This window comes from Pelophylax lessonae (assembly GCF_965119305.1).
Source record: "Pelophylax lessonae genome assembly, chromosome: 4".
NCBI classification, from domain to species: domain Eukaryota; kingdom Metazoa; phylum Chordata; class Amphibia; order Anura; family Ranidae; genus Pelophylax; species Pelophylax lessonae.
In genome coordinates, this window is record NC_138771.1 from 672,676,734 (window position 1) to 672,697,942 (window position 21,209).

General features: G+C 44.4%; 1 protein-coding gene across 1 annotated transcript in view; it reads left to right on the top strand.

Annotated features, from left to right (window-relative positions):
- LOC309553415 (E3 ubiquitin/ISG15 ligase TRIM25-like) overlaps positions 1-20,850 on the top strand; it is a 28,894-nt gene extending 8,044 nt beyond the window's left edge. Inside the window, exon 2 of the mRNA XM_082254604.1 lies at positions 20,747-20,850. Coding sequence (XP_082110730.1) covers positions 20,747-20,763 — 17 coding nt within the window. The 3' untranslated portion in view covers positions 20,764-20,850. The remainder of the gene's footprint in view (positions 1-20,746) is intronic.
- Positions 20,851-21,209: the final 359 nt, after the last annotated feature.

The following is a 21,209-nucleotide window of genomic DNA, read 5'->3' on the forward strand; positions in this document are numbered from 1 at the left end:
GCCGCCCCCATGATTCTCCCATGACAGCCAGGGAACTAGCATTCTCACAAGGAGAGTAATGGTAACAATGGCAGCCCCCATGATTCTCCCATGACAGCCAGGGAACTAGCATTCTCACAAGGAGAGTAATGGTGACAATTGGACCCCCATGATTCTCCCATGACAGCCAGGGAACTAGCATTCTCACAAGGAGAGTAATGGTAACAATGGCCGCCCCCATGATTCTCCCATGACAGCCAGGGAACTAGCATTCTCACAAGGAGAGTAATGGTAACAATGGCCGCCCCCATGATTCTCCCATGACAGCCAGGGAACTAGCATTCTCACAAGGAGTGTAATGGTAACAATGGCCGCCCCCATGATTCTCCCATGACAGCCAGGGAACTAGCATTCTCACAAGGAGAGTAATGGTAACAATGGCCGCCCCCATGATTCTCCCATGACAGCCAGGGAACTAGCATTCTCACAAGGAGAGTAATGGTAACAATGGCCGCCCCCATGATTCTCCCATGACAGCCAGGGAACTAGCATTCTCACAAGGAGAGTAATGGTAACAATGGCAGCCCCCATGATTCTCCCATGACAGCCAGGGAACTAGCATTCTCACAAGGAGAGTAATGGTGACAATTGCACCCCCATGATTCTCCCATGACAGCCAGGGAACTAGCATTCTCACAAGGAGAGTAATGGTAACAATGGCAGCCCCCATGATTCTCCCATGACAGCCAGGGAACTAGCATTCTCACAAGGAGAGTAATGGTAACAATGGCCGCCCCCATGATTCTCCCATGACAGCCAGGGAACTAGCATTCTCACAAGGAGAGTAATGGTAACAATGGCCGCCCCCATGATTCTCCCATGACAGCCAGGGAACTAGCATTCTCACAAGGAGTGTAATGGTAACAATGGCCGCCCCCATGATTCTCCCATGACAGCCAGGGAACTAGCATTCTCACAAGGAGAGTAATGGTAACAATGGCCGCCCCCATGATTCTCCCATGACAGCCAGGGAACTAGCATTCTCACAAGGAGAGTAATGGTAACAATGGCCGCCCCCATGATTCTCCCATGACAGCCAGGGAACTAGCATTCTCACAAGGAGAGTAATGGTAACAATGGCAGCCCCCATGATTCTCCCATGACAGCCAGGGAACTAGCATTCTCACAAGGAGAGTAATGGTGACAATTGCACCCCCATGATTCTCCCATGACAGCCAGGGAACTAGCATTCTCACAAGGAGAGTAATGGTAACAATGGCAGCCCCCATGATTCTCCCATGACAGCCAGGGAACTAGCATTCTCACAAGGAGAGTAATGGTAACAATGGCCGCCCCCATGATTCTCCCATGACAGCCAGGGAACTAGCATTCTCACAAGGAGAGTAATGGTAACAATGGCAGCCCCCATGATTCTCCCATGACCGGTGCCCTTTATATATAATAAATGTGATTTATGATGATCTCCTTCCAGGGACAGTCCCGGGATTTGGAGGATTCTCCCGGGAAATGTTGCTGATTTTATGAATAATTCTCCATATTTTTCTATTATGATTTATATTACAGAGTCAGTTCACCTTCATGGTAATAATAATCGGTGACGGATATTTTATTCCTCATTTTCCTCTTTCTATCGATGTCGGCTGTTTTCAGTCCTGGAAATTCTGTAAAACTCCAGAAATAAATCTGCAGATCGGTGTCTGGGATTATTGTTTGTGGATGTGCTGCTTGGCAGAATGGTGTCACCGAAAGAAAAATGTCCCTGTGTCTATGGTGTCACCGAAAGAAAAATGTCCCTGTGTCTATGGTGTCACCGAAAGAAAAATGTCCCTGTGTCTATGGTGTCACCGAAAGAAAAATGTCTGTGTGTCTATGGTGTCACTGAAGGAAAAAAATGTCCCTGTGCTATGGTGTCACCTAAAGAAAAATGTCCCTGTGTCTATGGTGTCACCGAAAAAATGTCCCTGTGTCTATGGTGTCACCGAAAAAATGTCCCTGTGTCTATGGTGTCACCGAAAAAATGTCCCTGTGTCTATGGTGTCACCAAAAGAAAAATGTCCCTGTGTCTATGGTGTCACCAAAAGAAAAATTTCCCTGTGTCTATGGTGTCACCGAAAGAAAAATGTCCCTGTGTCTATGGTGTCACCGAAAGAAAAATGTCTGTGTGTCTATGGTGTCACTGAAGGAAAAAAATGTCCCTGTGTCTATGGTGTCACCGAAATAAAAAAAAATTCCCTGTGTCTATGGTGTCACCGAAAAAAAAAATGTCCCTGTGTCTATGGTGTCACTGAAAGAAAAATGTCTCTGTGTCTATGGTGTCACCGAAAGAAAAAAAAATGTCCCTGTGTTTATGGTGTCACCGAAAGAAAAAAAATGTCCCTGTGTCTATGGTGTCACTGAAAGAAAAATGTTCCTGTGTCTATGGTGTCACTGAAAGAAAAATGTCTCTGTGTCTATGGTGTCACCGAAAGAAAAAAAAATGTCCCTGTGTTTATGGTGTCACCGAAAGAAAAAAAATGTCCCTGTGTCTATGGTGTCACCGAAAAAAAAAATGTCCCTGTGTCTATGGTGTCACTGAAAGAAAAATGTCTCTGTGTCTATGGTGTCACCGAAAGAAAAAAAAATGTCCCTGTGTTTATGGTGTCACCGAAAGAAAAAAAATGTCCCTGTGTCTATGGTGTCACCTAAAGAAAAATGTCCCTGTGTCTATGGTGTCACTGAAAGAAAAATGTTCCTGTGTCTATGGTGTCACCGAAAGAAAAATGTCTGTGTGTCTCTGGTGTCACCGAAAGGAAAATGTCCCTTTGTCTATGGTGTCACCGAAAGAAAAATGTCTGTGTGTCTATGGTGTCACCGAAAGAAAAATGTCCCTGTGTCTATGGTGTCACTGAAAGAAAAAATGTCTGTGTGTCTATGGTGTCACTGAAAGAAAAAAATGTCCCTGTGTCTATGGTGTCACCGAAAAAAAAATGTCCCTGTGTCTATGGTGTCACTGAAAGAACAAATGTCTGTGTGTCTATGGTGTCACTGAAAGAATAAAATGTCTGTGTGTCTATGGTGTCACCGAAAAAAAAATGTCTGTGTGTCTATGGTGTCACCGAAAGAAAAATGTCCCTGTGTCTATGGTGTCACTGAAAGAAAAATGTCTCTGTGTCTATGGTGTCACTGAAAGAAAAATGTCCCTGTGTCTATGGTGTCACCGAAAGAAAAATGTCCCTGTGTCTATGGTGTCACCGAAAGAAAAATGTCTGTGTGTCTATGTTGTCACTGAAAGAAAAAAATGTCTGTGTGTCTATGGTGTCACCGAAAGAAAAATGTCCCTGTGTCTATGGTGTCACCGAAAGAAAAATGTCTCTGTGTCTATGGTGTCACTGAAAGAAAAATGTCCCTGTGTCTATGGTGTCACCGAAAGAAAAATGTCCCTGTGTCTATGGTGTCACCGAAAGAAAAATGTCTCTGTGTCTATGGTGTCACTGAAAGAAAAATGTCCCTGTGTCTATGGTGTCACTGAAAGAACAAACGTCCCTGTGTCTATGGTGTCACTGAAAGAATAAAATGTCTGTGTGTCTATGGTGTCACCGAAAAAAAAATGTCTGTGTGTCTATGGTGTCACTGAAAGAAAAAGTGTCTGTGTGTCTATGGTGTCACCGAAAGAAAAATGTCTGTGTGTCTATGGTGTCACCGAAAGAAAAATGTCCCTGTGTCTATGGTGTCACCGAAAGAAAAATGTCTCTGTGTCTATGGTGTCACCGAAAGAAAAATGTCTCTGTGTCTATGGTGTCACTGAAAGAAAAATGTCCCTGTGTCTATGGTGTCACCGAAAGAAAAATGTCTGTGTGTCTATGGTGTCACCGAAAGAAAAATGTCCCTGTGTCTATGGTGTCACCGAAAGAAAAATGTCCCTGTGTCTATGGTGTCACCGAAAGAAAAATGTCTCTGTGTCTATGGTGTCACTGAAAGAAAAATGTCCCTGTGTCTATGGTGTCACTGAAAGAAAAATGTCCCTGTGTCTATGGTGTCACCGAAAGAAAAATGTCTGTGTGTCTATGATGTCACCGAAAGAAAAATGTCCCTATGTCTATGGTGTCACCGAAAGAAAAATGTCCCTGTGTCTATGGTGTCACCGAAGGAAAAATGTCCCTGTGTCTATGATGTCACCGAAAGAAAAATGTCTGTGTGTCTATGGTGTCACTGAAAGAAAAATGTTCCTGTGTCTATGGTGTCACTGAAAGAAAAAATGTCCCTGTGTCTATGGTGTCACTGAAAGAAAAATGTCCCTGTGTCTATGGTGTCACCGAAAGAAAAAATGTCCCTGTGTCTATGGTGTCACTGAAAGAAAAATGTTCCTGTGTCTATGGTGTCACTGAAAGAAAAATGTCCCTGTGTCTATGGTGTCACCGATGGAAAAAATGTCCCTGTGTCTATGGTGTCACCGAAGGAAAAATGTTCCTGTGTCTATGGTGTCACTGAAAGGAAAAATGTCTGTGTGTCTATGGTGTCACCGAAAGAAAAATGTCCCTGTGTCTATGGTGTCACTGAAAGAAAAAATGTCCCTGTGTCTATGGTGTCACCGAAAGAAAAATGTCCCTATGTCTATGGTGTCACCAAAAGAAAAAAAATGTCCCTGTGTCTATGGTGTCACCGAAAGAAAAAAATGTCCCTTTGTCTGTGGTGTCACTGAAAGAAAAATGTCTCTGTGTCTATGGTGTCACTGAAAGAAAAATGTCCCTGTGTCTATGGTGTCACTGAAAGAAAAATGTCCCTGTGTCTATGGTGTCACCGAAAGAAAAATGTCTGTGTGTCTATGATGTCACCGAAAGAAAAATGTCTGTGTGTCTATGATGTCACCGAAAGAAAAATGTCCCTGTGTCTATGGTGTCACCGAAAGAAAAATGTCCCTGTGTCTATGGTGTCACCGAAGGAAAAATGTCCCTGTGTCTATGATGTCACCGAAAGAAAAATGTCCCTATGTCTATGGTGTCACTGAAAGAAAAAATGTCCCTGTGTCTATGGTGTCACTGAAAGAAAAAATGTCCCTGTGTCTATGGTGTCACTGAAAGAAAAATGTCCCTATGTCTATGGTGTCACCGAAAGAAAAAATGTCCCTGTGTCTATGGTGTCACCGAAGGAAAAATGTTCCTGTGTCTATGGTGTCACTGAAAGGAAAAATGTCTGTGTGTCTATGGTGTCACCGAAAGAAAAATGTCCCTGTGTCTATGGTGTCACTGAAAGAAAAAATGTCCCTGTGTCTATGGTGTCACTGAAAGAAAAAATGTCCCTGTGTCTATGGTGTCACCGAAAGAAAAATGTCCCTGTGTCTATGGTGTCACCAAAAGAAAAAAAATGTCCCTGTGTCTATGGTGTCACCGAAAGAAAAAAATGTCCCTTTGTCTGTGGTGTCACTGAAAGAAAAATGTCTCTGTGTCTATGGTGTCACCGAAAGGCTACGGTAAAATGGCGCAGGGAGTGGAAGTGACGTTCCCCCCACATCATTTTGAATACAGAATTAAGGGGATGGAAAAGAAACACCAAAACGAAGCCCCAGACGAATGGATTTTGCTGGAAACATGCTGGGCATGGTCGCCCCCTGAAGACTTTATTGTTACCACCCCTTTGGGAGTATTATACGGATCTTCAATGTCAGGGACTTCTATTCTTCACTGCTGTGATTTTTATCAGTTTATCCACTTTAAGACCGAAGGATTTTCCTGCTCAATGACCAGGCCACTTTTTTCAACTTGGCGCTGTGCGACTTTAACTGACAATTGCGCGGTCATGCGACGCCGTACCCAAACGAAATTTATATCCTTTTTTTGCCACAAACAGAGCTTTCTCTTGGTGGTATTTGATCACCTCTGCGCTTTTTATTTTTTGTGATATTAATATTAAAACGCAAACATTTTGCCAAAAATTGACATTTTCTACTTTGACAGTTAAAAAATATCCAATATATTCAATTTTTGTCATATATTTTGGCCAAAATATATTTAGCTACATGTCTGTGACAAAAAAAAAATGTCAATGAGCGTATTTTTATTGGTTTGCGCAAAAGTTATAGCGTCTACAAACTATGGTGTAAATACTGAAATTTACGCAGCTTTAATTTCTGACTGCCTATCTCATTTCTTGAAGTGCTAAAATGGCAGGGCAGTACAACCCCCCCCCCCCCCCCAAACTACCACTTTTTGGAAAGTAGACATCCTAAGGAATGTTCTGAGAGACATGTTGAGCTCATTGAATATTTCATTTTTTTGTCACAGGTGTTTGAAAAATGACTAAAAAAAAGTTGTCATTGAAATGATATATTGCTCACACATTCCATGGGTATATGTGTAATTACACCCCAAAATATATTCTGCTGCTTCTCCTGAGTACAAGGATACCACATGTGTGAGACTTTTTGGGAGCCTAGCTGTGTACGGGACCCCAAAATCCAATCACCACCTTCAGAATTTTAAAGAGCGTAAATTTCTCATTGCACTTTCTCACTGCCTATCACGGCTTCGGAGGCCCTGAAATATCAAAATAGCACAAACCCCCCCCCCCCCCCAAATGACCCCATTTTGGAAAGTAGACACCCCATGTTATTTGCTGAGAGGCATGGTGAGTCCATGGAATATTTTATATTTTGCCACAAGTTTTGTGAAAATTATATTTTTTTTTTTAACACAAAGTTGTCACTAAATGATATATTGCTCACGCATGCCATGGGCATATGTGGAATTACACCCCAAAATACATTCTACTGCTTCTCCTGAGTACAGGGATACCACATGTGTGATACTCTTTGGGAGCCTAGCTGTGTACGGGATTGTGCTATCTTGGCATTTCATGGCCTTCAAAACTGTGATAGGTAGTGAGGAGTGAAATCAACAATTTATGCCCTTAGAAAGCCTGAAGGTGGTGATTTGTTTTTGGGGTCCTGTACAGTGCTGTATCTTGGCCTAGGCCAACAAGGCCCAGGCCTAGGGCAGCACTTTGTAGGGGGGCAGCAAAAAATTTGGACTTGTGTTTGCTGCCACTGATTATTTCACTTATTTGTATAGGGACTATGGACTTTCTATTTATTATACAAATAAGTTACATAATCCTAGGATTACAATCAGTGGCAGCAAACACAAGTTCAAATATTTTAAAAGAACTGATGGGACTGCACTGATATGGCAGCACTGATATGCTGCACTAATGGTCGCTAATATGCTGCTCTGATGGCCACTAATGAGTTGCCAATGGTGGGTACTGATAAACTGCACTGATGGGCACTAATGAGGCTGCATTGATGAGGCTGCACTGATGGGCACGAGGCGGCACTGATAAGCTTCACTGATGGGGCTGGACTGATACGGTGCCCTGATGGGCATTGATATGTTGCACTGATGGGCACTAATAGGCTGCACTGATGGCCACTTATGAGGCGGCACTGATAAGCTGTACTGATGGGCACTGATATGATGCACTGATAGGCTGTACTGGTGGCCACTGATGGGGCTGCACTGTTGGCCAGTGAGGAGGCTGCACTGATGGGCTCTGATAGACTGTGGTTGTGGTTTGTGATTAACAAATGACAGGGCGGGTCATAAACAGGAAGGAGTGTTGCCTTTACAGGAAGGGGTCGGTCATATTTCAAATAGGGGGTGCACAAGTTTTGTCAGGCCTAGGGCAGCACAAAACCTAAATACACCACTGGTCCTGTACGCGGCTAGACTGCCAAAAAGTCTCACACATGGGGTATCCCTGTACTCAGGAGAAGCAGCAGATTGTATTTTGGGGTGTCATTTCACGTATACCCATGGAATGCGTGAGCATTATATGATTCAGTGACAACTTTGTGTAAAAAAAAAAAACAAATTGTCATTTTCTGAAACTTAGGGCAAAATATAAAATACTCCATGGACTCAATATGCCTCTCAGCAAATAGCTTTGGGCGTCTGCTTTCCAAAAAGGGGTCATTTGGGGGGTGTTTGAACTGTCCTGGCATTTTATGCTCAATCTTAGACACATATCACCCACTCTTCTAACTACTTGAAGACCAAGCCTTTTCTCTGACTTTTTGTTTACATGAAAAAATATTTTTTTTTTACTAGAAAATTACTTTGAACCCCTCAAACATTATATATATATATATATTTTTTTTTTAAGCAGAGGCCCTACAGAATAAAATGGTGGATGTTGCAATTTTTCATCAGATCAGGCCTGACTCTGCTAACGCAGCGGTTTTGTGTGATTTGTGTTTTTTGTAAGTGACAGTAATCTATTGATTACTGCACTTGCCTGGGTAGGGTGGGCTGGGAGGAGGGGCTAAATGCAGGTGCTGGCAGGAATCAGTGCTGATCGTGCAAACACCGCGTTTTGGGAACACTAAACTATGGGTACGCTAGTATAGTTCTGATTAGATATTGATCTGTTCAAACGCTATACTAGTAATGGAGGTGTGTGTGTGTGTGTGTGTGTATGTATGTATGTGTGTGTGTATGTGTGTTAGTGTAATTGACTCTAACTGACACTAAATAACGGTGGTGTGGTGGGACCCTGACGCTAACTAGCCTAACTAGCATCACCCGTGATACTAATACAGTGTTCGGTAATCACTGTATATAGTGAACACTGTGACAGGGCAGTGAAGGGGTTAACTGGGGGAGATCAAGGGGTTAAACCTTTTTAAGGGATGTATGGCGGGTAGCCTAAACTTATTTGGGCCTAGCGCAAGCGCAAACTGGGGTCACAAGTGACACTAATACAGTGATCAGTAGTTATCTGACATACTGTATATATTAGTGCACTGTGTGATAGGGAGTGAAGGGGTTAACTGGGTGAGATCAAGGGGTTAAAAGTTTATTAGGAAATAGATGGCGGGTGCCCTAAACCTATTTGGGCTTAGCGCAAGCGCAATTTAGGGTCACAAGTGACACTAAATACAGTGATCAGTAGTTACCTATATACTGTATTTAGTGCACAGCGTGATAGGGAGTGAAGGGGTTAACTGGGGGCGATCAAGGGGTTAAAACTTTATTAGGGGATAGATGGTGGGTGCCCTAAACCTATTTGGGCCTAGCGCAAGCGCGATTCAGGGTCACAAGTGACACTAAATACAGTGATCAGTAAAAGATCTGTATACCAATGTATATAGTGTACACTGTGAGGGGTTTGGAGGGTGATCAGGGGTGATCAAGGGGTCAAAGTGTGTCTATGTGAGGTGGTGTTAGTGTGGTGTTGGTGGAACTCACATTTTTTATGTCTCTCTGTCTTTTCCTGGAACCAAAAGGGCTCCAGGAGGGAAAATTACATCACTTCCCCTGCCTGTGTTTACATTACACAGGCAGGGGACATGATGCCATTGGGCAGGACCGATCACCAGATCCAGACCAAAAATAATTGGTCTGCATCTTGTGACTGATTAGTTCTGAGACCAATCACACCAGGATCAGCTCGCAGGGCACACGGGAGCGTGCCCTGGAGCCGTGAATGCGCGTGACGTAGGTCTACATCGCCAGAGCTAGCCGAGCCGCTCTGCTGCAGTAGCAGCAACGTGAGCAGTCGGCAAGTGGTTAAATTCAGCCTTCAAAGCTGCCAATTTCTCATCCTCTTTATCAATCCGCATCAGCTTATAAACAATCCTCCGTCTAAAGGCAGACAGTGACTCATCTCCCCTTGGGCCATGCCTAGTATCTTCCACGGACTGAGGCCTAGTCGCAGGCCTATGTAGGGGGCCCTTGCCAGGGTCCTCCCCAGGATCCAGCATCCCTCCTGGGACAGAGAAGCAACTCTGGCCCCCGTTTTCTGGAAGCACACGAGCTAAGGAACCAGCAACCTCACGCCTCACTGGCAAGTAGAGTTGCAGTTTCCCACCATTTCTGTGCTGAGTTCCCAGGTCTGTACACCTGCTGTGCCCATTATTAGGGGTTCCCACCATCCCTGGGATGAGTTCCCAGGTCTGTACACCTGCTGTGCCAATTATGAAAGGGTTCCCACCATCCCTGTTCTGAGATCCAGGGTGTGCACACCAGCTGTGCCCATTATGAGGGGTTCCCACCATCCCTATGCTGGGTTTCCTGGGTCTCTACAGCATGCTGCCTCCATAATTCCTTCTCCTCTTGGTCAGCATTATCTCAATCTAGTGGTAACCAAACCAAAGATTCTGAAGACCATTTCATTTCACCCTCCTGGAGGTACATGAAGAAGAAGGGGCTCATCACAACAACATCTGAATGTGGGAGGAAGGTGCGGAGGAAGAAGGGGGAGGGACATGTTTAAGGACTGAACTACCACAAAGATGCCTCTTGGTAACCAGCATGTCAGCACAATGCATTTCAATGCACATTATGTGTAATGTAGTGTGTTGTGTTTAGAATGGCGCCTTAAAGCAATAAACTAACCCCAAGAACAAATATGTCATTTATTATGTCTTACCTGTCCTTACATGGGTGACTGCATTCGTTTTCTTTTTCAGGTATTTTTTTCTTTATTTTTACATGATTATTCTGCCAGTGATACACATCCTGTCCTAAAATGACAACACTCACTCACCATACTCTATACAAGAGCAGTCACCTGGGGACAGGACTATAGAGCATAGCCTCCTTTCTTCATCTCCATAACATAGGGTATGTGTTCTGTAGTCCTCAGAGATAACTGGGAACAATGTAACTGAGAGGAGGAGGGGGCTGATAAGGTTGGGTTCACTGGAGGGGAAGGAATTCGGAAGGATGGATGAGGAGGAGCCTAAGTAGGATCGGTGCACCAAAGGTAAGGACACTGAATAGGATAGGTGCACTGATGGGGAGGGGAGTGAGAAGGATAGGTGCCATACAGGGGAGGGTTCTGAAGACAGGTGCACTGCAGGGAAGGGTTCTGAGAAGGACAGGTGCACTGCAAGGGAGGGTTCGGAGGAGGATAGGGTCACTGCAGGGGAGAAGAAAGGAGGGTAGTGAAGTTGCGATGATAGGAAAATATCAAGAGTCTAGTATTGATGGTACTTTAAAGGTGCTTTGAAGGAGCTTGGACTGCAGGGAGACTTTGTAGAGGTTCTATGCTTGGCATTTACCGCGGTCCAAGAGAGATCCACAGTAGTGTAGTACAGGACATTATGGCATGGTTCATAGATAAACTGTAAGAGGAAGTTTATCCAAGAATGGGGACCATTTATGCTGGAATCTAAGACGTGTGCGCTGGTCGGCAAAGAGCAAGTCCAGTTTCTCCAATCCGAGGAGGTTTGTGAGATCCATTTTTTAAATCGTTTATATTGGGGCAATCCTGGGAAATCCATTTTTTGAGAATAGTCCTCCTGGCTGACATGTAGCATGTAGTGATCCATGCTTTATTGTGATGGAGAACTCTGAGTTGAGGGACTTAAAGGTAATGTTTCACATTGTCAAATGAGCCAAACAGCAGAAGAAATAAGTCGTCATGTGGATCTAAACCATTGATGGGGTGACAAATAGTTCTACTTGTTTCCAAAAGTTCCGGATTTATGAGCAACACCAGAGTTTATGAAGGAGGGACGGTTTATGATCTCCACACAGTTGACAAAGTGAAGGTTCAGGGGCCTCTTTAGAGCGTAAATATGGTATATAGCTTCAGTGGAGAATTTTAAACTGCTGCTCTCCCAGGAATTAGTTGGATACAATATTTCAGGTGGTGTTGTAACCCGAGAGTATGAACTTATGGGTATCCGGGTGTTGTAGGTCTTTGATCCAGGTAGAAGGGAAAATATAGGTCGTGGTAGACAACAAGGTATTGGACAACGATTTGTAGAGTTCTGATATTTTATGAAAGCCTCTATCTACAAAGGTGTCCAATATTGAGCTTTTGAAGCGTTGGTCTCTGGGTGGGCACAAAGCTGAGGCTCTGCTTGTTGCCTGAAGAATGTAGAGTAGATGTGATCTAGGTAGGTCAAATCTGGATAGAGTCTGTATGGGGAGTAGAGGTTTCCCAATTGGGATATCAAAGAGCTGGGCAAATTCCGAAAGGCCCTGTTGTGTCCATGAGGCAAAAGGTGAGTATTGTTGGGCTTGCGGAAACAGAGGGTGACCACAGATTGGGAGATGGATGGACATGTGAGGGGAAATCCCCAGCAATTTCTCTCCAAACTATAACAGTGTCTTGGATCATGAGGGTTTGTTTTAAGTGCAGAAGTACATCTCTGATCCTGCAATGCAACAATGCGGATAACTCATAAGGGCTAGACAACTAAGCTTCAATATCATAGTTTGAGTGTTTAGAGGTTTTGTTAATCCAGTCAAACCCCGCTCTCAGAAGGCAAGCAAGATTGTAGAGTCTAACATTGGGAAGATTAACCCCTCCTGCATGTTTAGGCAATTCCAATTTTTGTAGGCCTATGCGGGTTTTGCGACCTTTCCACAAGAAGGTCGACAGAGCCTTGTGTAATTTCTGTATGTCCTTGTGTTTCAACAAAAGAGGTATGGTTTGATGGGGGTACAAAAGTTTTGGGAAGCTAACCATTTTATAAAGATGACTCCTACCGAATAGAGACAAGGGAAGCTCTGACCATTTTTCCAATTCGGAGGTAATTTTGTGTATGACGGAAGGAAGTTAAGTTGGTATAGGGGGGAGGAGGATTTTCCTATCTTTATTCCCAGATATGTAATACACTGTTTGGCCACAGAGAAGACCGACGGCGGGACCCAATCTGGGGTACGTGATCGATAGAGTGGGGGAATTTCACTTTTTGCGTAATTAATTTTTAAGCCCGAGCAATGGCGAAAAGTGTCAAAAAATATTTTGGATGTGCAACATATCTGCTGAGGGATTAGATGTAGAAATCAGTATGTCATCTGCAAATAGTGCCGTGCAAAGCTCCTGATAACCCAACTTAACACCATGGAGGTCAGGGTTGGAGAGTAAATATCTGGAAAGGGGTTCTATGGCCACATTGAATAGCAAAGGGGAAAGGAGGCAGCCTTGCCTTGTACCTTTTGTGTAACCTAATCGTGTTGGAAACGAGCCCGTCAGCCACTATCCTAGCTGAAGGGGCAGAGTACAATGTGTGAATAAGGTGGATGAAAGGACCTGAAAAGCCAAATTTCGATAAGACCAGGTCAAGCCACTGAAAACTGATGTTATTGAAGGCTTTCTCGAGGTCCATTGAGATGATGGCCATATCCCTCGTTGGATTTGTTCTAGCCATTTCGAGAACAGTTAAAACTTTTCTGATGTTTGAAGACGCAGCTCTGCCCTGTGTGAAACCTGCCTGTGTTGGGTAAATGAGGGAAGGCATGATATGTGCCGGTCTGTTAGCAATGATTTTAAAGAGCAGTTTAGAGTCTAGATTGAGGAGGGAAATAGGAAGGTAGGACCCTGGATCTGTCAGGTCTCTACCCTGGTTTGGGATAAGTTTGATGTGTGCTTGCAGACCAGTAGGTAAATAAGGGTGACCGTCAGGGATATTTTGAAATACAGATTGAAGAGTCAGTGCCAGGGTGTCAAGCGTCGATTTGTAGAAGTCAGGTGTATAACCATCAGGGCCCGGAGCTTTACCTGGGGACAAGGCTTTAACAGTCTTACAGATTTCATCCATGAAAATCGGGGAGTTTAGGGTAGCTAGAAGCCAGTCAGTGATAACGGGGAGGGAAACTTTGTCTAGAAATTGCTTAGCAAGGGGTTCATTAATTGGGTCTTTCCCGTATAACGCGGCATAGAATTGCTTCGGAATTGAGTTGACGTCTTTAGGGGTATCAACCAAATTGCCCTGATTACCTCTCAATTTGGCGATGTGGGCGGGGGGGGGGGGGTATGGGGGCCTTTGCAAAGTCGTGCTAGTAATTTCCCTGGTTTATTGCCAAATTTATGGTACTTGAGATCTAGAAAAGATCTGTGAATTTTCTCCTGCGCCTCTGCCCATAAGTCGAATCGGTCTTTGGCCTTACGCCAATCTTCTCTATGCGAGTTATGAATGGCCAGTGAAGCCTGTGACAGGCGCAGAGATTTACTCGCCTCCAGATATTCTTTTTGGATCTTCTTCTTATGGTTAGAGGCACACAAGATGATTTTACCCCTCAGTACCGCCTTTCCTGTTTCCCAAAAGGGAATAGGGTTATTGATATGCTTGCAGTTTGTGTCAGTGTATAACTCCCAGGCGTCCTTGATAATTAGCCTGAGGGTTTCCTCTTGTGCCAAGTACCAGGGGAACCACCATGTCTTCAAGGGAGTCCGGGGCGATAAACCTAAGAGCGTGACTGAGATTGGTAAATGGTCAGAGATGGCCATGTCGTGGAGACAGGAGTCCGAAGCTTTGGTCAGGAGAAGAGGGTTTAGGATGGAGTAGTCAATCCTGGAGAGTGAATTATGTGGTGGGGAGAAAAAGGTATACAGTATTCTCTTTCTGTAGGATGCAATATCCTCTAAATGTCTAGAAGTTGCAGACTGTCTGACAACTGCAATAGGTGAGATGTAGTCTGCGGGGATTGCATTGTGGTTCGGTGGGCGTCTGGGGATCTGTCTTCCTGTGTGTTTAAAACCAAATTAAAATCCCCTGCTACCATAGAGGGTAAATGGATATGGGGGGCTAAGTGGGACATCAGCTTTTGAAAAAACTGTTTGGTAGGGGAATTGGGAGCGTATACCATGGGCAAAGTCCATTCCTGGTTACATATCCACAAGTGAGCTGTGAAGATTCGACCTTCATTATCAGCATGTGTCTGTAGTATTTCACAAGGAAGATTTTTATGTATTAGGAAAAGGACCCCTGCTTTGCCTTTCAAAGCAGGAGATCCAGTAACCTGCCCTACCTACAATTTACACATACGAAGGAAGTCAGTGGTGGTAAGGTGTGTTTCCTGTAGAACCACTATATCAGCTTTCAGACGTTTTAGATGTCTAAGAATTGCCATACATTTGTTGGGTGATCTCAATTCTTTTACATTCCATGAAGTAACTTTCATAAATCTAGTATCATGTCAGGGGGGCTTATTATCATGTTGGGGTACAGTGTGATGTCTATGAAGAGAAAGTGCGGGTCTTGGCCTAAAAGTAGTGTCTAAATGGTATGAAGGGGTAAGTGGAAAGAGAAAATAGTGAGAGATGGGGGTTGTGAGAGGGATAACTAAACAGTACATAGGCAGCAAACTAATACAAAACAAAAGGGTACAAACCCTGTGAAGGTCGTACTTCTCTTATTTCCACATGTAATACACCAGTACAAGCAGCATTAACGGGGGAAGCTGTAATTCTTGCCCACATGCGGCGGGTGAGTCCCAGCAATAGTCAGATCAAGCAGACAGAGGAAGAACGGAGCCGGAAACAGCTCCGATGGTTAGAATTTGGGAGAGGCAGAATATGGCGTCCCGTGGTTATGCAGAACCTGTGCAACAAGGGAAAAATAAGAAAAATCAAAAACAAATATCAAACGTAACAGACAACCATACTGGATGAAAGCCTAGAACAACGGGAGAAATTAACCGAGCTATTTAGCCCTACAAGGAGCCCCTGACAGCAGTGTATGCCAGGTTTCTCTGCTAGGGGAAGACAAACTTGGATAATATTGGGGTTCTAATATAACAGGTCAGCATGTAACATTGTTGCGGCTTAGGGAGCCAGAGAGACGCAGTTTCTTGGACGGATATTTTCTTGGGCTATGTTGATCTCTCGGGTTACCAGAGAGTTTCTTTGAAACCTCTTGGGGAAATAGTCGGCGAATAGGAGCAGTTTGAATCCACCCAGTTGTAGAGATTTGGAGTTCCTGAACGATTTCAAAATGTTAATTCTGTCAGAGTAGTTCAAGTATCTAACAATGACTGGGCGAGGAGTGGGCCTTTCATTGGAGGGTGCTCCTAAACGGTGGACTCTTTCCCCAGGCCCTGGGTATGCGTGTAGCCCATATATTAGTTAGTGTATCCGCACTGAACGATTCTAGGAGGTCTATTACTCGCAGATTATTACACCTCGATTGTTTTTTCCAAGTGATCCAATTTGTCCAATATGTATTGCTGCATCTGTTTAGTCTGTTGTTCTGTGGTAAAGGAATGTTGCACCTCATCTTCTATCTCTGAGACTCTGTGCTCCAGCTCCGAGGGCAGTATGGCATGCTCACCTTACTGCTTCCTCAGCTGTGTGATCCCTGCTGCTATGGCTCTGTGTACAGCAGACGTTATGGTAGGGGACAAGAGAGCTGCCACTGCCTGAGCTATGCCTGCATATTGGTCTTCGGGAGGTGTTGTTGGCATGACTGCTGGCTGTGCTTGATCTTGAGGGGCTGACCGGCCATGGGAAGCATCCACCCCGTCTGCCATGATGGCAGGAGTCGGGCCCTGTGAGGAGCTGTCTGTGCGAGCGCTCGTAGTGGCAGCAGGGGGGCCATGGAGCGCAAATTTGTCCATCCGCCAGCAGCCCCAGAAGTTTGTGTGACAGTAGGTGAAGGATCGAGACTCACCCACCGTACAGCAGCTCAGTTGTACCAATTTCATAGGCTGGATCAGCCGTAGCCGTTGCTTCACACTCCCTCACATGCGGCGCCGGAACCGGAAGTGCAGGGGAGGGTTCTGAGGATAGTTGCACTGTAGAGGATGATTCTTAGGATAGGTGCACTGCAGAGGAGGGTTCTGAGAAGGATAGCTGCTCTGTAGGGGAGGGTTCTGAGAAGGATAGGTGCACTGCAAAGGAGGGTTCTGAGGATAAGTGCACTGCAGAGGAGGGTTCTGGAAAATGTAGGTGCACTGCAGAGGAGGGTTCTGAGAAGGATAGCTGCTCTGTAGGGGAGGGTTCTGAGAAGGATAACTGCACTGTAAGGGAGGGTTCTAAAAAGAACAGGTGCACTGCAGGGAAGGGTTCTGAGAAGGACAGGTGCACTGCTGGGGAGGGGAGTGAGAGGTATTGGTGTACTGAAGGGGAGGGGACTGTGGTGGATGGGTGCACTGCAGGGGAGGGGACTGGGAAAGATACTGAAAGTGGCCTTTTCTTTGAAAGTGAACTTGTCACAAACCCGGGCAGTCCCTTCTGAGTATACAATTAAATACCCAGAAACCTCCTTTAGTGGATGTGTTCTGTAGATCCAGACAGACTGACAGCTAAAGCAACATCTGGACTATTCCTATACCCTCCGCCTACACCTTGCCAATCCTCCCTATTGGTTCCTAAATAATATGGGTGTCAAATTTTGTATGTCACTCCCGGACAGACCCTTTGTTGATGCGCTTATCATCCTCTGCAGTGCATCCGGAAAGTATTCACTGGATTAGGCCCCGTTCACACTGGGGCGATCCGACTTCCCGGGGCGACCTCTGAAGTTGTGGTGCGAGCAGCGCGCCGCGACCTCGGAGCGGCCGGCACGGACTTCATAACATTGAAGTCTATGACGGTCGCTCCGGGTTGCCCCAAAGAAGCTCCGGACCCTTTTTCTAAGTCGGAGCGACTTGTGTCGCTCCTAATAGAACGGGTCCGCAGCTTCTCTATGGAAGGCGACCTACGGCGACCAGGTCGCCTCACAGGTCGCCCCAGTGTGAACGGGGACTTAAATTCATTATTTCCCTTAAAATTCCAAAAACAATCCCTCATAATGACAACATGAAAGAAGTTGGTTTGAAATCTTTGTTAATTTATTAAAAATAAAAAATGAAATAAATCCCATGTATATAAGTATTCACACCCTTTGCTCAATACTTTGGTGAAGCTCCTTTGGCACCAATTACAGCCTCAAGTATTTCTGAGTATGATGCTACAAGCTTGGCACTCCTATTTTTGTGCAGTTTCTCCCATTCTTCTTTGCAGGACCTCTTAAGCTCCATCAGGTTGGATAGGGGGGCATCGATGCACAGCCATGTTTTAGATCTCTCCAGAGATGTTCAAGTCTGGGCTCTGGCTGGACCACTCAAGGACATTCATAGAGCTGTCCCGTAGCCACTCCTTTGTTACCTTGGCTGTGTGCTTAGGGTCGTTCTCCTGTTGGAAGATGAACCTTCACCCCAGTCTGAGGTCCAGAGCGCTCTGGAGAAGTCTTTCATTAAGGATGTCACTGTACATTGCTGCATTCATCTTTCCTTTGATCCTGACTAGTCTCCCAGTTCCTCTCACTGAAAAGCATCCCCACAGCATGATGCTGCCACCACCATGCTTCACTGTAGGGATGGTATTGGCCAGGTGATGAGCGGTGCCTGGTTTCTTCCAGACATGACGCTTAACATTCAAGCCAAAGAGTTCAATCTTTGTTTCATCAGACCAGAATTTTGTTTCTCATGGTCTGAGAGTCCTTCAGGTGTCTTTTGGCAAACTCCAGGTGTTGCTGTCATGTGCCTTTTACTGAGGAATGGCTTCCGTCTGACCACTCTATCATACAGGCCTAATTGGTGGAGTGCTGTAGAGATGGTTGTTCTGGAAGGTTCTCCTCTCTACACAGAGAAATGCTGGAGCTCTGTCAGAGTGACCATCAGGTTCTTGGTCACCTCCCTCACTAAGTCCCTCCTCCCCCGATCGCTCAGTTTGGCTGGGCGTCCCGCCCTAGGGAGAGTCCTGGTGGTTCCAAACTTCTTCCATTTACGGATAATGGAGGTCACTGTGCTCATTGGGACCTTCAATGCTGCAAAAATGTTTCTGTACCCTTCCCCCGATCTGTGCCTCCATACAATCCTGTCTCCGAGGTCTAAAGATAATTGCTTGGACTTCATGACTTGGTTTGTCCTCTGACATGCACTGTTACCTGTGGGACTTGATTTGGAAAGGCACACACCTGTCAATATAATGTCCAATCACCTGAATTTACCACAGGTGGACTCCAATCAAGTTGTAGTAACATCTTGATGGAGGATGATCAGTGTAACAAGACGCATCTGACCTCAATTCTAAATGTCATGGCAAAGGCTGTAAATTATTTTTGTGCTTGGGATTTTTTCGTTTTTTTTATTTTTAATAAATTTTCAAAAATTTCAAACACATTTCTTTCGCATTGTCATTATGAGGGATTGTTTGTAGAATTTTAGGGAAAATAATGAATTTAATTAATTTTGGAATAAAGCTGTAACATAACATAATGTGGAAAAGTGAAGCGCTGTGAATACTTTCCGGATGCACAGCGTTATTTCTGATATACCGCCCCCCTCGCCCCTTTAATCTCCTGCTGTTACCAGGCCCCTGGCATGCAAACACACTGCAGGACAGAGGACCAAAATCTAGACTGTCCCCTCCGAATCGGGACTGTCCCCCCTCCTCTACATGTTTTATTCTAAATAACAGGTTTTTCTTTTCATCATGTGGAGCAGCAATTGCACAAATTTTTATTTATTTATTCTGATCAAAACAAAACAAAAAAAAAATATATATACATATATAAAATATACAAATTTTCCTTTTATTAATCAGATCAATGACACATCATAGATGAATATGTTGGTTTTATTTTCAGCCAGCAGGTGGCGATCTAGTATTCTTTTCCTAGGTAAGCCTTCCATCCTTCTCAGTTGTGCTGAAGGAAATTCCCATTATTTACACAGTTCATATTTTCATTACAGCAGTGACTCCGCCCTCATCCCAGAACTAACTCCACCCTTATCCCAGCACTGACTCCGCCCTTATCAAAACAGTGAACCCACCCTTATCACAGCACTGACTGCACCCTTATCACAGCACTGACTGCACCCTTATCACAGCACTGACCCCACCTTTATCACAGCACTGACTCCACCCTTATCACAGCAGTGAATACACCCTCATCACAGCACTGACTCCACCCTTATCCCAGCACTGACTCCGCCCTTATCACAACAGTGAACCCACCCTTATCACAGCACTGACTGCACCCTTATCACAGCACTGACCCCACCTTTATCACAGCACTGACTCCACCCTCATCACAGCACTGACTCCACCCTCATCACAGCACTGACTTCTCCCTTATTGTATGATAGGAAGTTTCAATAAGACAGACGAGTCTCAAAGCAACCAGTTATACTGTGCGGTCTCTTTAGCTAAGACACAGAGCTCTGGGGGTCCTTTGTTATGTGTGATATTATATATAATAAAATTGACCCCACACCCTTTTCCCTTGTAGGGTTCTCAGATAATTAGGAAAGTTAAAACCAGAGCATCTTCATACATTCTGTTCATTCTATGTATGACAAAAATTATCCTCAGCCAAAGCCCCCTATAGGGGGAGGTGCCACATCCCGGGAGAGCAAATACAACAAAAGAAAGGGGTTCCCCTAAGGGGTTGGGACTTTGAAGGCACTCAGAGTAGTATAAAACAGGTAGAGATATAAGGTTTTTTAGATAAAATGTCAAAATTTTATTAAATAACAGTAGGGGTCTAAAAACAACAAGATATTGAACATGTACATAGAATATAGGCAGGCAGAAAATACAATACAGTACAGCTACAGAGACGTGCAATTGGATTCACAATCAAATACCCAACATACATAGAAGTATGTTAGGAACAATTAGATATATATAATAAGATATATCTAATTGTTCCTAACATACTTCTATGTTTCTATTATAGAAATTTATGTGAAATATTTTATATTACCCCTGAAGAAGAAGCGAACAGCTTTGAAACGCGTTGGGTATTTGATTGTGAATCCAATTGCACGTCTCTGTTGCTGTACTGTATTGTATTTTCTGCCTGCCTATATTCTATGTACATGTTCAATATCTTGTTGTTTTTAGACCCCTACTGTTATTTAATAAAATTTTGACATTTTATCTAAAAAACCTTATATCTCTACCTGTTTTATACTACTCTGAGTGCCTTCAAAGTCCCAACCCCTTAGGGGAACCCCTTTCTTTTGTTGTATTCTATGTATGACAGGTACATATTTCATATGATCCATTATAAAAGAAAAGTCCATGGATTGGCTGGGATATCCTCCAATCAGTGATTGCTCGCAGCTTGGGACTGTTGTTGGCGCCTGCGCTCTTCAATCAGAAGGTCCTGAAAGAAACAGAGGAGTTCCGGTCACCTGATATAAATATCCAATAACTTCCAAATGTCAACTTTAGGGGGTTTTAATCTAAAGGAAAAATTGTGTTTCTTTTTGATGGAACAGGGCAGGGTTGGACCCTCTGTCAGGATGGTGACTGTCCCCAGTGAGGAGATTCCCCCCCCCCCAAATTTGTCCTGGTAAAGTGATGGGAAAATCCCATATTTTGAGTTGTCACCAGAAAAGGAAAAGAGAGGAATCACATAATGGGGACACCTGTTCTGGTGACAACTGTCTCAGATACAGTAAGTGTACAGAGGACACGGGACAGATAACACAGGAAGTATACAG